Source organism: Microcebus murinus, chromosome 10 (genome assembly GCF_040939455.1).
Source record: "Microcebus murinus isolate Inina chromosome 10, M.murinus_Inina_mat1.0, whole genome shotgun sequence".
NCBI classification, from domain to species: domain Eukaryota; kingdom Metazoa; phylum Chordata; class Mammalia; order Primates; family Cheirogaleidae; genus Microcebus; species Microcebus murinus.
This window is the reverse complement of record NC_134113.1, coordinates 58,152,312-58,164,511: the sequence shown is the minus strand read 5'-3', so window position 1 is coordinate 58,164,511 and position 12,200 is coordinate 58,152,312. Positions and strand designations below refer to the sequence as shown.

At 52.3% G+C, this 12,200-nt stretch overlaps 2 protein-coding genes across 2 annotated transcripts in view; both read right to left on the bottom strand.

The window, feature by feature from the left end:
• Positions 1–12,200, bottom strand: part of HOXC4 (homeobox C4) — a 67,386-nt gene that overhangs the window by 42,201 nt on the left and 12,985 nt on the right. The window lies entirely within an intron of this gene.
• HOXC8 (homeobox C8) lies at positions 3,560–8,097 on the bottom strand. The gene is made up of 2 exons (XM_012764199.3): positions 7,254–8,097; positions 3,560–5,903 (listed from the first exon to the last, which is right to left on the bottom strand). The coding sequence occupies exons 1-2, from the start codon at positions 7,687–7,689 to the stop codon at positions 5,611–5,613; spliced, it is 729 nt and encodes a 242-aa protein (XP_012619653.1). The 5' UTR covers positions 7,690–8,097; the 3' UTR covers positions 3,560–5,610.

Genomic DNA, 12,200 nt, shown 5'->3' with positions numbered 1-12,200 from the left:
GAAATAATTATTAATCAGATTAATAAAAAATATATATATACTGGTAATGAAGGGAGCGCCCAGCGCAGGTTTCCCTGGCAATGGTTAGGCTCTTACAGGGAGGACTGTTCTGCGGAGCGCTCCGAACGGACAAACCACAATAAAAAGTTCACGTTCATGGATGGAATCCACATGACTTCTTGTGGCCAATCCAACTTGTGAGTCGATCGTAAACTTTTATTACTCAGCTGTAAATTTTCTGCAAACAACCGGGAATGCGATGCATTTGTGTAGCGTGTGCAAATGGGCGCCGCGGTCGCCATGTTTACCCAATTCTCTCAGAGAGGGAGCATCCCCCGACCCCCACCCCACCCCCACCCACCGCCCACTCCCCACGGGCCCGGCTGCTCTAGGCGAGCGCGGAAAGAGCAGAGGGCGGACGCACGGAGGAAAGAATGAAGGGTTCAGGAGACTGCTTCTCCTTGCTGTGCCGAATTTTAAATGTTTTCTTTAATAAATGGGGGTGTTAAGGTTGGATCTAGGGGAATCAAAGCTTTGCAAAGATTTGTGGCCTTGTGGGCAGTGATGGCTGGTGTGGTGAAGGGACTGAAAAGGGATGCCCTTCCTACCCCTACCATTTTTTTTCTAGGAGAAGAACAATATCCTCTCTAGTGGGGTGCCCCCAAAAACACCCACTCCACCCCAGACAGGAAAAGGAGTCACAGGCTGCTGGCAACCTCCCAACCAAGCCTGACCTGACCGTGGTCTGAAGATCCTAAAGGGCTAGACCGGCGGGGGCAATCCTGCCGGCAGCAGGAGGGATGAGAAATTGGGGCAGCCTGCAGGACGCTCAAAACAACCTCACCCCCAGGTCCCTTTCTCAGACAGAATGACATTTCCCCCCAAGACTATCCCTAGCATTAGGTCTAATTTCCTAGATTCAAATGGCAGCTTACTTGAAATCTTTTTAGAAATAAATATGAAATTAAGGCCCAAGATCTTGGTTCCCACTTCCTTTTTCTTTGCAGTGCAAAGCAGTTTGAAGTCTTTTCGATTGATCTTGTCAGGTTACCCACAACCACCTTTTTCTGAAAAATTTCCTAGCTCAGTATCTGAGTAGCTGAGACTTGCTACCTAGGCCCTGAAAAAAGAACCTTTTACTCTCCCGAATTCCACCTTCTGCGCTACAATTCCAAGCACCCCGTTTCTACAGACTCCAAATTATGGCGGTGTAGAGAGTCCAGAATAAATTCTCCTACAGAGATTATTTGTAGGGGTGGGAGTGGGGGGAATGTTGCAGCCTGGTCACTCTCCCCACTGGCTGGAGATTTGAAGGCGGCAGCTCTCCCCTTGGTCCTGCATGCAGCTGGCATAGGAACCTTAATAGATGGGTGCCCTCACCCCAACCCACAGGGGATCCCTCATCCACTCCTCAAACTTCCTGCACAGTAAGCAAAGCAGTTCCCCCAGCCGGATGCAGGGACCTCGTTTCTTTTACAAACCCACCCATAAATTTTATAACAGGTAGTTAAAAATTACGACGAGGAAGAGCTGGCCCAGCTTTTCACAATGGGCAGCGGGGAGAATGGGGCAGCGCTGCGGGCAGCTCACCGGAAATTTTACTTCTAGTCTGTGGCACAACCTGTCTTGAGTTCTCTCTAATTGGGGCGGGGGTAACTTTCCCAGCAGCAGGCGGCAGGCAGTCGGCAGGGCATCTCATTTGGGGAAGATGAGACTGGGGAGACCAACCCATTCTCCCATCCAAGGGTCCCCCAAGGAGCCCTTCGGGAGCTCACAACATCTCTAATCCCCCCCACACACACACATACTCTCAGATCTCTTACAGGCCCGCACCTCGCTGAGCCTCAGTAATGAGGGTGTGCGGAGGGATAGAAAAAGCTGAGAATTAAAAAAAAATCCAGGGAAACGAATTTGCCCCCCAACTTAATAGCTGCATTATCCTGTCTCTATGGTTGAGATTAGAATAATAAATTCAAGGCGCAATGAGCGAGATGCTTCAACTCAGCATTTTGAAAGATACTATTTTTCACAAATCACAAATAGCTTTCGGAAGCCACTTTGATTGGCTAATAAAAAAGTAAAGAATGGGAGAAAGTCCTATCTGCAGCAGCGGAATGGCCCCCATTCCGGTAATGGGACGGCGGGAGCATTTGGGAGGACGCGTTTCTAAAGAGAGAGCATCCCGCTCGCAATTACGTTCTCCCATAAAATTGTTTTTTACCTCCTTTTCTTTCCAAACGAGAAAACAGAGGCGGTGGGCAGGAGGGGCGGAGGAGTGGGTACTGCATGAGGAGGCGGCTGGGGCTCCCTTGGTCTGGCCCTCGGGATACCTGGCATCTCTCGCGAAGCCGTGCGCCAGACGCACCCTGCCCTCGGACGGACGCGCCGGGCTTGGGGCCACGGACATTGCTGAGCGGGTCCAGGGATGAATGGGACATTTCATGTGGGGGAAAAGCAGCGAAAGCCCTTCGGAGCCACTTAATGTTGGGTTCATCCTGCTTGGCTACGAGGCCAGATATTTTCATTAATAGCAATAATAATTCCACATTTAAAAATGAAATGGTTCTCAGCGGTCCCTCGGAGTATTAAGGACACGCCGCCGGTGGGAAGGCCCGAGGTCGGAGCTAAATGTTTTCTTTTCAGGCCTCCCTGGCAGGTAGCCGGTGTCTCCCACAGCAAATGAGGTTACCTGCCTGGCGTTGCAGCTCACAGCAGAGACCCCAAGTTCGGGTAGATTTACCCTGAGCTCCTGCTCAAAGCTATCCCCAGCTGCCCTCAGCCGCAACGGTGCTTCCAATCCCCAGCCTTTCTCAGCGGCAGGAGTCCCTATGAATGAAGCCTGAAGCAATCCTGTATTCAGGACCACTTTGCCTGGGAGCCAGAGACTGGACCCCGATGAAATTACATAAAACAAGAGTTGGCCTGGGCCCAGGTCTGGGAAAATCACTGACCAACAGAGAGAGAGAGAGAAGAGAGAGGAGAGAGAGAGAGAGAAGATAGAGACAGAGACAGAGATAGAGATAGGAATAGGAATAGAGATAGAGACGAGAGAGAAAAATCTGGCCCAAAAATATTTCAGTCTTTGGGGGTCTGGTTTTTAAGACAAGAAGATCTCCTCCCCTCCCTTTTCCCCCCTCTCCTGGCTGAGTCAGAAGACTTGTATCTCTGGAATTTGGGATTATTTGACCAGAATCTTATTGGCATAAACAGATTTCTGTCTAGGACTTTGAAAAGAGAAGTAAGAGACCCCATTGCCCCCCTGGGTCCCTGAGCCTCCAACTCTTTATTTTGGGAAATGAAGATTCCAATGCAGACTCTCCTTAGGTGCTGTGGCTGCGGTGGGGGACTGTCCATTCAGCAAACCCATCCCCCAAGCCAATGTCCCACACTATGGGGGCCCAGGCAAGCTGCCCAACTGCCAAGGTGAAGCCTGGAGCAAGCTTGGAACAGCCAGAACAGAGGCTGGAGTGGACACAAGCAGGCTGAGTGACAGTGATGTCTCTGCGCCGATGACCGAATTTGTATTTCAGGATGTGGACTCAGGCTGGTTGTTGTACCAGCTCAGTCACTTTCCCCTTCCCTTTTCCTCTCCTTCAGGCTCAAGCTTCCTCATCCCCCATCCTTAGTGTCCCCCATCTCTAGGCATCTTCCAGCCAAGCTCTGCAGACAGGTCAGCTGCCTTGAGCCTCACACTCCCCCAACTGTGTTCACTATTCTAGTACTGGGTGCCGGGTGCCAAGGGTTGGCCACAAGGGGCGTGTGGAGATCAGAAAGAACCCCACTGCCTCATCCTCAGCCCCAGCCCCTGGCAGGAAAAAGGCATAGCTGCGGGGAGGGGCATGGGGCAGATTCTTTGTCTGGGCCCAGCCCAGGGCTGAAGAAGAAGGTGGGTGAGTAGGGAGATCTTTCTTCCTATTGGGGTGGTGGCACCTAGAAACCCACTTTGTTCAGAGCCAAAGTTCTCCCCAAGAGTATGCTAATATACTCCTTCCTCTCCCAACCAATGGACTGTTTCTCTCAACCCCCACCCCTTTCACCTGCCCTTCTAACCCAGCCTGCCCTCCCAACTCCCAGGCTCCTCTCCACGTGAGAGTTCCCCCGACCCCAGAGCCAGGTCAGTAGAGCAGACCTTTTTCAGAGTGTTGGGAAAGGGGGATAGGAGGAAGGGGGTAGGGAACGGGGGAGGGGGGAGAGCTGTGGAGAAAAAGCAAGTCATTCCAGCTTCAGATATTTTTCTCCTTTTTTTTTTTTATTATGACTCACGTATACAATACAAAGTACTTGGACCAGGAACAGGGCTGTCGGGACACAAAATCTACATTCATAGCTGGACATAAAGACAAATGACCAAAAATTATTATTATAGATATATTTTAACGTTTTTTTTTCTTTCGAGCACGTTGCATAAACAGAGAATTCAAGACAGAGTTAACTATACATTCAGTGCAATTTAGTTCTACTCTACTGGGGTTAGAAGCACAATAAAAGCGCACAGGACCGGTGGGCTAGGCAGTCTCAGTTGTTGGGTTTTTCTTAGTGAAATAAGCAGCAACAAACGACAACAAAACCGCATTACGAATACTCTCAAAGCAGGATTTATTTCTATAGGTAGTGATAAAATACGTTGGATGTTTCTTTCCTTCTTTTTGTCATTTTTCATTTTTTCTCTTTTTTTCTCCTATAGTAGGATTTTTTTTTAATTTCTCTTTTTCTTTTTCAAGATTATTGCAGGTTCCCTTTAGGTAGTATGTTAAATATTTATTATCAGTATTATTATTATTTTCATGATTATGGTGATTTCTGAGCGCTAATACTAATGCAGCTCAGAAGAAGCTGGGCCCAACGGAACAGAAATCAAACCACGAAGGAGAAGAAGGCATGGGCCCCACAGACCATGGGATGGCTAGGTAGGATTTTAGAGGGGACTGCAGGGTTCCATCTACCCATGGAAAGAAGGGCAGGGGAGAGACCCACATCTCCTTCAGGTTTCCATCAGGTTCCTAGAGAAAGCCAAGGGGGTTTTTCTAAGCAGAGAGCCCCAGGAAGGGGGTGGGGATATTCCTTGCTATCTTTTCCTTATTTTTAAATTTTTTTTCTTTCCTTTCCTTCCTTTCATTTTTCCTTTCCTTTCCTTTTAAAAAAAGTAAATCTAGTACACTAATTCTAGCATAAAAACAAAGCTACAAGTTCTCTTCCACATTTTGAGGGGGCTCTCCTCTAAAATAAATATCAGAGTAGCAGGGAGGTGGGAGTGTGGCAAGGGGTAGAGAGAGGGAGCAAGGAGGCCAGGTCTCAGACCTTAAAATCCAGGAAGGACTCAGAAGGGTGGGGGTAGGGACAAGTGTGTGTGTTGGGGCAAGGAGTGAGACAGAGTCCGAATTTTTTACCATGTCTCAGCCTCCCCCTTCCAGCCCCCAAACAAATAAAGAGTGGGGGAAGTCCAAAGGTAATAAAACCAGAGCTGCAAGTATCTGACAGGTAGTTAGAGTTGTGAGTGTCATTCTATTCCCTATAAAAGCAAATGACAGTCGTAAACTTCTCAATTTATCTGCTACCATAAAACGAAACTTCAAGGGAGTTGCTAAAAGGGGGGGGATCTCTCTTTTTTGCTTAGTCCTTGTTTTCTTCCTTTTCCTCCTCTTCTTTCTCTTCTTCCTCGTTTCCTTCTTCCTCTACCTTCTCCTCATCTCGGGCTCCAGGCAGTTTATCCTTGTTGTTCTCCTTTTTCCACTTCATCCTTCGGTTCTGGAACCAGATCTTCACTTGTCTCTCAGTCAGTCCCAGGGCATGAGAGACTTCAATCCGGCGCTTTCGTGTCAAATAAGGATTAAAGAGAAACTCCTTTTCTAGTTCCAAGGTCTGATACCGGCTGTAAGTTTGCCTTCCGCTGCGACGCCCCGGAGCTGGACAGAACAGAACCCCAGTCTGGTTATGTTTGGGTGGGGGCTCGGTTTTTCCCTGCTACTCTTCCTCCCTTAAAGTTCCCCCTCTGATATCCCCAGATCGCCTCCCTTCTGTGGAAAAGGCAAGAGCAGAAGGCAGGCAAGGGCTGCAAAGTTTAGGGGATTGTTTTGGTTTGGCTTTACCTTTGGAGGTGGGGTGGGGGTGGGGGCAGGGACTGGGGTCTGTTTGGAAACTCGGGGCTTGCCAGGGCCAGGGGAGCCCTGCAGAGTCCTCCCAGGCCTGCAATACCAGGAAACTGGCCCTTTCAGCTTTGTTTACAAGTGCAGAGTGGCATTTAGTGAGCGGAGCTGGAGATAGAGTCTCTTTCAAAAGGAAAAAGAGCTGGGGGTAAAGAAGAGGGGCTCTGCCCACTGCCCCTTCCTTGCCTCTCTCTGCCTAATGCTTTTCTAATAAGAAAAAAAAATTGATCCACTGGAATCTATCACTGCTCTGCCTGATAGCTAACTGGAGACCAGCAAATAAATCACTGGCCATCCCCGCCGGAACTTGTCGCTGTATCGCTTCCCCCTGTACTTCGAAATTGGGCTGCCGTGAGGGGCCACCCTTGGAGGGGCTCATGACCTGAGCTGCTTTACATATCTCAGAGACACCCCACAAGCTCTTGACTGGCGGGAGCCTGGTTAGGGTCCTCTGGACCTCAGAGACCCCTAATCTGTATGGCCCCTCTCCTTTTGAGCAACTCTTTTTTTTTTTTTTTCCTGTTCTCAGGCTTCCTGTCTTCTCTCCAACTGAGGGAAGTATAGAAAAGTTGGAGTATTGGCCCTCAGGATAGTTCTCTGAGAGGAGGCAGTGGGTACCCTAGAGAGTCAGAGAGCCTGTCCTTGGAGTCTCACCACTCTCTGGCTAGGGGAGAGAAACAGGGGGTCTCCCCTCACCTCAAGACAGCCTGGCTACTGTCCTGAACTCCAGGCTCTCTGCCTTTGGAGAAACTGGTTTGCTCCAAAGGCTGATAACCTCAGGGTACTCAGGGTACCATTCCCGGCCACCTCCCCAACTTTGACTTTAGAGATGGGGGGAGAGACAGAGATGGAGAAAATTATTTTTAACCCTTTGCACCCACATACCACCTTTCCCCCACCTTCACCCCACCCCCCCAAATGTCCCAGGCGTCCCCCACCCCACCCTTAGCGAAGCTTTCCCAACCTCTACAAACCCACCCAGGCACGGGGGTGGGGAGGGAGAGACCCCAAAGCCAGGAGGGAAAGCGAGGGCAGACAAAAAGGAGGCGAGGGAGGGGGGGAAGACCCGGAGCGCGGGAGACCAAGGGGGAAAGAGAAAAGGCTTCTCACCGTGGGGTCTCATCCATGGAAACATGAGGCTGGGAGACGAGTTTTGATTTAAGTGGCCTTGTCCTTCGCTACTGTTAGTGTTGGCGGAGGATTTACAGTCGGGATATTGCACCACGCTCGCCTCTTGCTGAGCCCCATAAAGGGACTGTCTGGGGAGCGCCTCGTAGCCATAGAATTTGGAGGCGTCTCCGTGGCAGCTAAGCGAGCATGGGTTCTGCTGGTAGCCTGAGTTGGAGATGCCGGAGGTGCCGTGGTGGAAGAAGTCTTGGACGTGGTGCGAAGCGTGCTGGAAGCCGGGCGCCGAGCCGCCGGGCCCGTACACCAGCGCATGGCTCCTGCCCACGCTCTGAGGGAACCGGCAGTCGTAATAGGCCGGTTCCAGGGACTCGCCGCCTTTGTATTTGGAGAACAGGGGGTTGACGAAGTAGGAGCTCATGCTGGGTACATGAAAACCCGCGGCCCCCTCCCCTCTGGCTCACGACTCCCCCGCCCGGTACCCCCGAAACTCCCCTCCCCCCGGGACCGAACCCCAGGCCGGCTGGCTCCCCTGGACTGGGCTGGGCTGGTGGGCTGGGGGCTGGGCAGGTTGGGGGGCGCCTGGTGCTGAGCTCGGTGTGCCCAGCAGAGCTCCGGGGCTGGGACGCGGGCGGCGACGGCGGGCGGCGAGCGGGCGGCGGCGGCGGCGGCGGCTCTCTTCACTGTCGGTAGGTAGAGCTCGCGCTCTCTCACTTAGCTCTTTCCTTTAACAGCCCAGGCGAATTCCTCAGACTCCCGGCGGTGGCGGCGCTTACACGCGATTCGCGTTCATCAATCCACGACATGAAGACAGGCGAGAGAGAGAGAGAGAGAGAGAGAGAGAGAGAGAGAGAGAGAGAGAGAGAGAGAGAGAGAGAGAGAGAGAGAGAGAGAGAGAAGAGGGAGAGAGAGATGGCGGGGGTTGAGGGGTACAGGGCTGGGGGAGACCTGGAGGAAGGGGAGGGGAAGAGGGGGGAGGGATGGGGGTGTGGTGTGTAGGGGGGTGGTGAGCCAGCCCCAGCTAATGGCTGGGGCTAGCTTTTTCAAGGTAGGAATTCAGATTTGAAAGGTGCCTCCCCCCTTCTCTTTTCCTTCCTCAGAGAGAGAGACCTGAGCCAGCAGGTCAACTCAGGTTACCTCAACAGGTATAAGACCCCCAGGGGGTTGAATGTCAGCTAGCCAAAGCAGGGCCTCTAACCCAAAAGATGGGCTCCCTAAGGGGTCCTTAAGTATGGGGACTCTAAGGAGGAAAAATCACACCATATCCCCCAGATACTTCAAGCATCAGACCCTTCATCCCCTGGCCCCTCCCAGGGTTGAAAGCTGTCCTGTCTTCAACCTTACTTCTTTAAGACGCTCTTGCTTGCCTGCTATGCGTAGAAGAGAAGAGCAGAAGTAGTGGTGGGGGCACTCCATATACCCAGTTAAGGCCACAATGCCCCTTCAGACACCAGCCCCTATCTCAAGCAGGAAATGCAGGCAAAAGCCTGGCTGGGGGCTCTGAGAGCAAAGCTGCTTATGGGACTAAGAAGGAAAGGGCAGCTTGCACATCCCTGGCTTCTGCCTGGGCTGATCCAGGATGTTTCTTCTTAGGAGACTATTTGCATCTGAGTTGGAGGGAACTGGAGCAGACCTCTTCCTGGTCCCACATACCCCCCACCGCATAGGAAATGCCAGCTCAGCCTGGCAGGGTCCCCCTGGCTTCACTGCATCCCCTTCTTCCCCAGGCAGGTTGTCCAGGCCAGGATGTGGATGGGAACTGTCAACAGCCACCTGCAGTTTCTCTGGGGGGTTCCCCCACCCCCAAGACTGAACAAATTTAATTCTAATGGATTAAAGAACCTTAGTCCATCAGCACCCTTCCTTGGCCATAAGTGTGTACAGTTGTGAGGGCTTAACACAGAGAGAAAAAGGGAGAAAATGAGAGAGCTATGTATATGTGTGCCGTGTGCATATGAACGAAAAAGATGAATAGAATTTTTCCGGTCCTCTCACTCCACAGTGTGTGAGGTTGTTAACACAGGGAAATCCTGGCACACACTGGGGACACACACATACTGTATGTGCTGCTACCTTGTCACCCTGAGTCCTGTCAAATGCATGCTAACTGCAAGCTAGCATACTTCCATGCCTGGAAGGATCTCTGTCACCTCGCAGACACTGTATGCACACGTGCACACTCAGGAACACATGCACATATGCCTGCAAACACAGAAGCATCTCTAGGTGCTTGCATCATGAAAAAAAAAATTGCTACCTATTTTTCTTCTACTTCCTGGGGTTTCAGGGTTGGATGAGGAAGGAGGTGGTTAGACAACCAGATTTTTTCTCTCCCCATCCGGATCCCAGCTCTGGGTATGCAGGAAGGAATAGTGGTGCAGAGCAGGATGGTTTAGAAATAATGAACACTCCTTCCCTCTGTTATCTAAATAATTACTGATTACTGGGGAAATGGCCACTCCCTGAGAGATCCCCAAAGGAGAGTGCACTGGTGCAGGAAGCAAGAGAACCTTCTAGGATCCTCTGCATTTGAGGAATCCCACCCCCATTTGACTTAGGAACTGCCCAAACTCTTAGACACCCAGAACTCTGGCTCTGGAGCAGCGGGAGGGAAGGGTCAGAGGAGGACCATGCCAGGGCTGCAGGGCTCCCTAGGATTCAGAACAGGGGTGCGGGTTGACAGGGTGTATCCGCTAGGAGATCTCAGCCCGCCTCGGCCATGGCTCCAGCCCTGACTTTTCTGAGCCTGCTGTTATGTGCTGAGATGAACAGGGTGGACTCTGGGCTCCCAGCATCTGTGTCATTGGGGACTGTCATAAATACTTTCTCTTCCTCGCCTGGAAAGAGCAAGCCCAGAGGGCTGGATTTGCTCTGGGGCCTGCGCCTTATCTTTTATAGAGTGGGGTGGGGTGGAGGGATATTTTGACATTTTATGGTCTAGCAAAAACCCTGCCACAGAGCTATTCTTCGGGCCTTTGTGTCTTGGAATGCAACTGTCCCGAGTGTGCCGCCACTGCCGCCTGCCCGGAGAACCCACCAGTCCCCCAACCCTTGGCCGGACATGGTTTCCCCTTTTGGGGGGGGGGTCCCTCGCCTTTCTTTCCTTTGGATTTTTTTTCTTTTACACATATCTCGTTTATTTTGCTCCCTGGGCCTGGAAATAAAGGAAGCGCAAGCAGCCATCCTCGCCGAGGCCGTCTCTGTCCCTCTCCCCGAGGCCTGCACCGCCCTCATAGGTACCACGGATTTATGTTCGTTTGTCCGGGTCATTCTGCCTTTTTGTGTTAATTACGCGCTGCCCGCTTCGCACTTATCTCCTCCGCAAAGCGATTATTTTTGATGCCCGCCCTCCTGCGCCTTCCGAGCCCGCTGCCAGAGCGAGGGCCCATCTCCCGCTGCCACTCGAGAATTATTTACACCTCGCAGGTGAGAGGATTGATTTGCTCAGAGCCAGTGGGGCCGGGCCGGCCGAGGCGCGGGGCCTTCTCGCCTCGGCTCGGGGCCGGGCCTCAAATGTCAGTGCGGCCAGGCTGGCCCCGGGCACCGCCGCCTCTAACATTGAGCAACAGCGCCACCTCGCGTCCACTTGCTCCAATGCAGTCTGGCCGTGAAAAAGCCAACAGAGGTCCCAGACTTGGCTCAAAGGTGGGAAGGGGGAGGAAGGAACCCCCAAATGGGTGCGAAGGAGAGGGATTCCCTGGAAGACAGTTGCCCGGGGGGCCTCTGTTCTTTTGCTTTCGAAGTTATCGAAATAAACCTTGTGAAAGGTTCCACACTGTTTTCTCTTTTTGTTACCCTCCCTTCTCCAATTTAGAGACATTGTGTAAAGGAATTGCCGCGATCTCCCCCCATTCAGGCGCATTTCTGAGCTTGGAACACCTCCGCGCACGCGGAGGCACGCTCTGAAGCCCCCACGACCGCCTGCCCGCGGCACGCACCCTAAAGTCTTCACTCCTCTTACCCTGACGCTGGCCCCGCACCGCCTACTCCGCCGCCGCCTGCAGGACTTTGGGGTGGGACTCTGACTTCAGGCTGTTTGCCCCCTGGTTTGTAGCCCATCCCTCTCTTGCGCGCGTTCTCTCCACCTCTCCCTCCCGGCCAGTGAGGTCCGGTTCTCCGTGGGCCATAGACAAAACATTCCTATAATCCGATTTCAAAGGAAAGAGTGTCCACCTTATTTAAACCATAAAACAATTAAGCCCAGACGTCTAGCCAGCTCCGCGCTGCTGTTTTGTTCGGCCCCATTCAGAACCCAGAGCAGGGAGACAAACAGCGCCATAAAAGTGGCATTTCGGGGCTGCGGAAATGTACCTATCCTCTGCCTTCCCAAGTGGAACAACCTTTAGGGTTTTGTGATTTTTGACAAAGGAGCAGAGGAGAGATGGGAGGGAAAGATTAGGGGAGGAGGGCATTTGCTAGCCCCTCTCTCCCCTCAGCTTTTATTTCTTTCCCCAGATGTGTGTCGTGTTGTTGTTTTAATTCATAAGTGATAGCGAATAAAAATCAAATCCAATCCTGACCTGCAGGCTGAAGACTGGGCTGGGATTGAACAGTAGGCCAGGCTTGGTGGGCCTGCTCTGGTCCCCATGCTCTCCTCGGGGTCCTCCAAGCCCTGAGGACCTCCTTCCTGCCCACAGTAAGGCCGGCTGCGGCGTGCTGCAGGAAGCAGGCCGCGCTGACGGACACTGAGGGGAGGCGACAGGGCCTTGGAGCAGGGGCGGGGTGGAAGCCCGGAAACGCCGCGCTGGGCTGGGAGAGAAGCCCGCGTCTCCAGCGGTCCAGACCGGAGGAGAGAGGAGTATCTTGGCCTCCATGGGGTGCAGAACTGGGCCAGGGTTCCAGAACAGCAAAATGGCCAAGGAGAGGAGTGGAAAAGTGAGGAAAGAGAAAAAATTATAGGCAAAGCACCTTTCAAAAGGACCAAAAAACAGT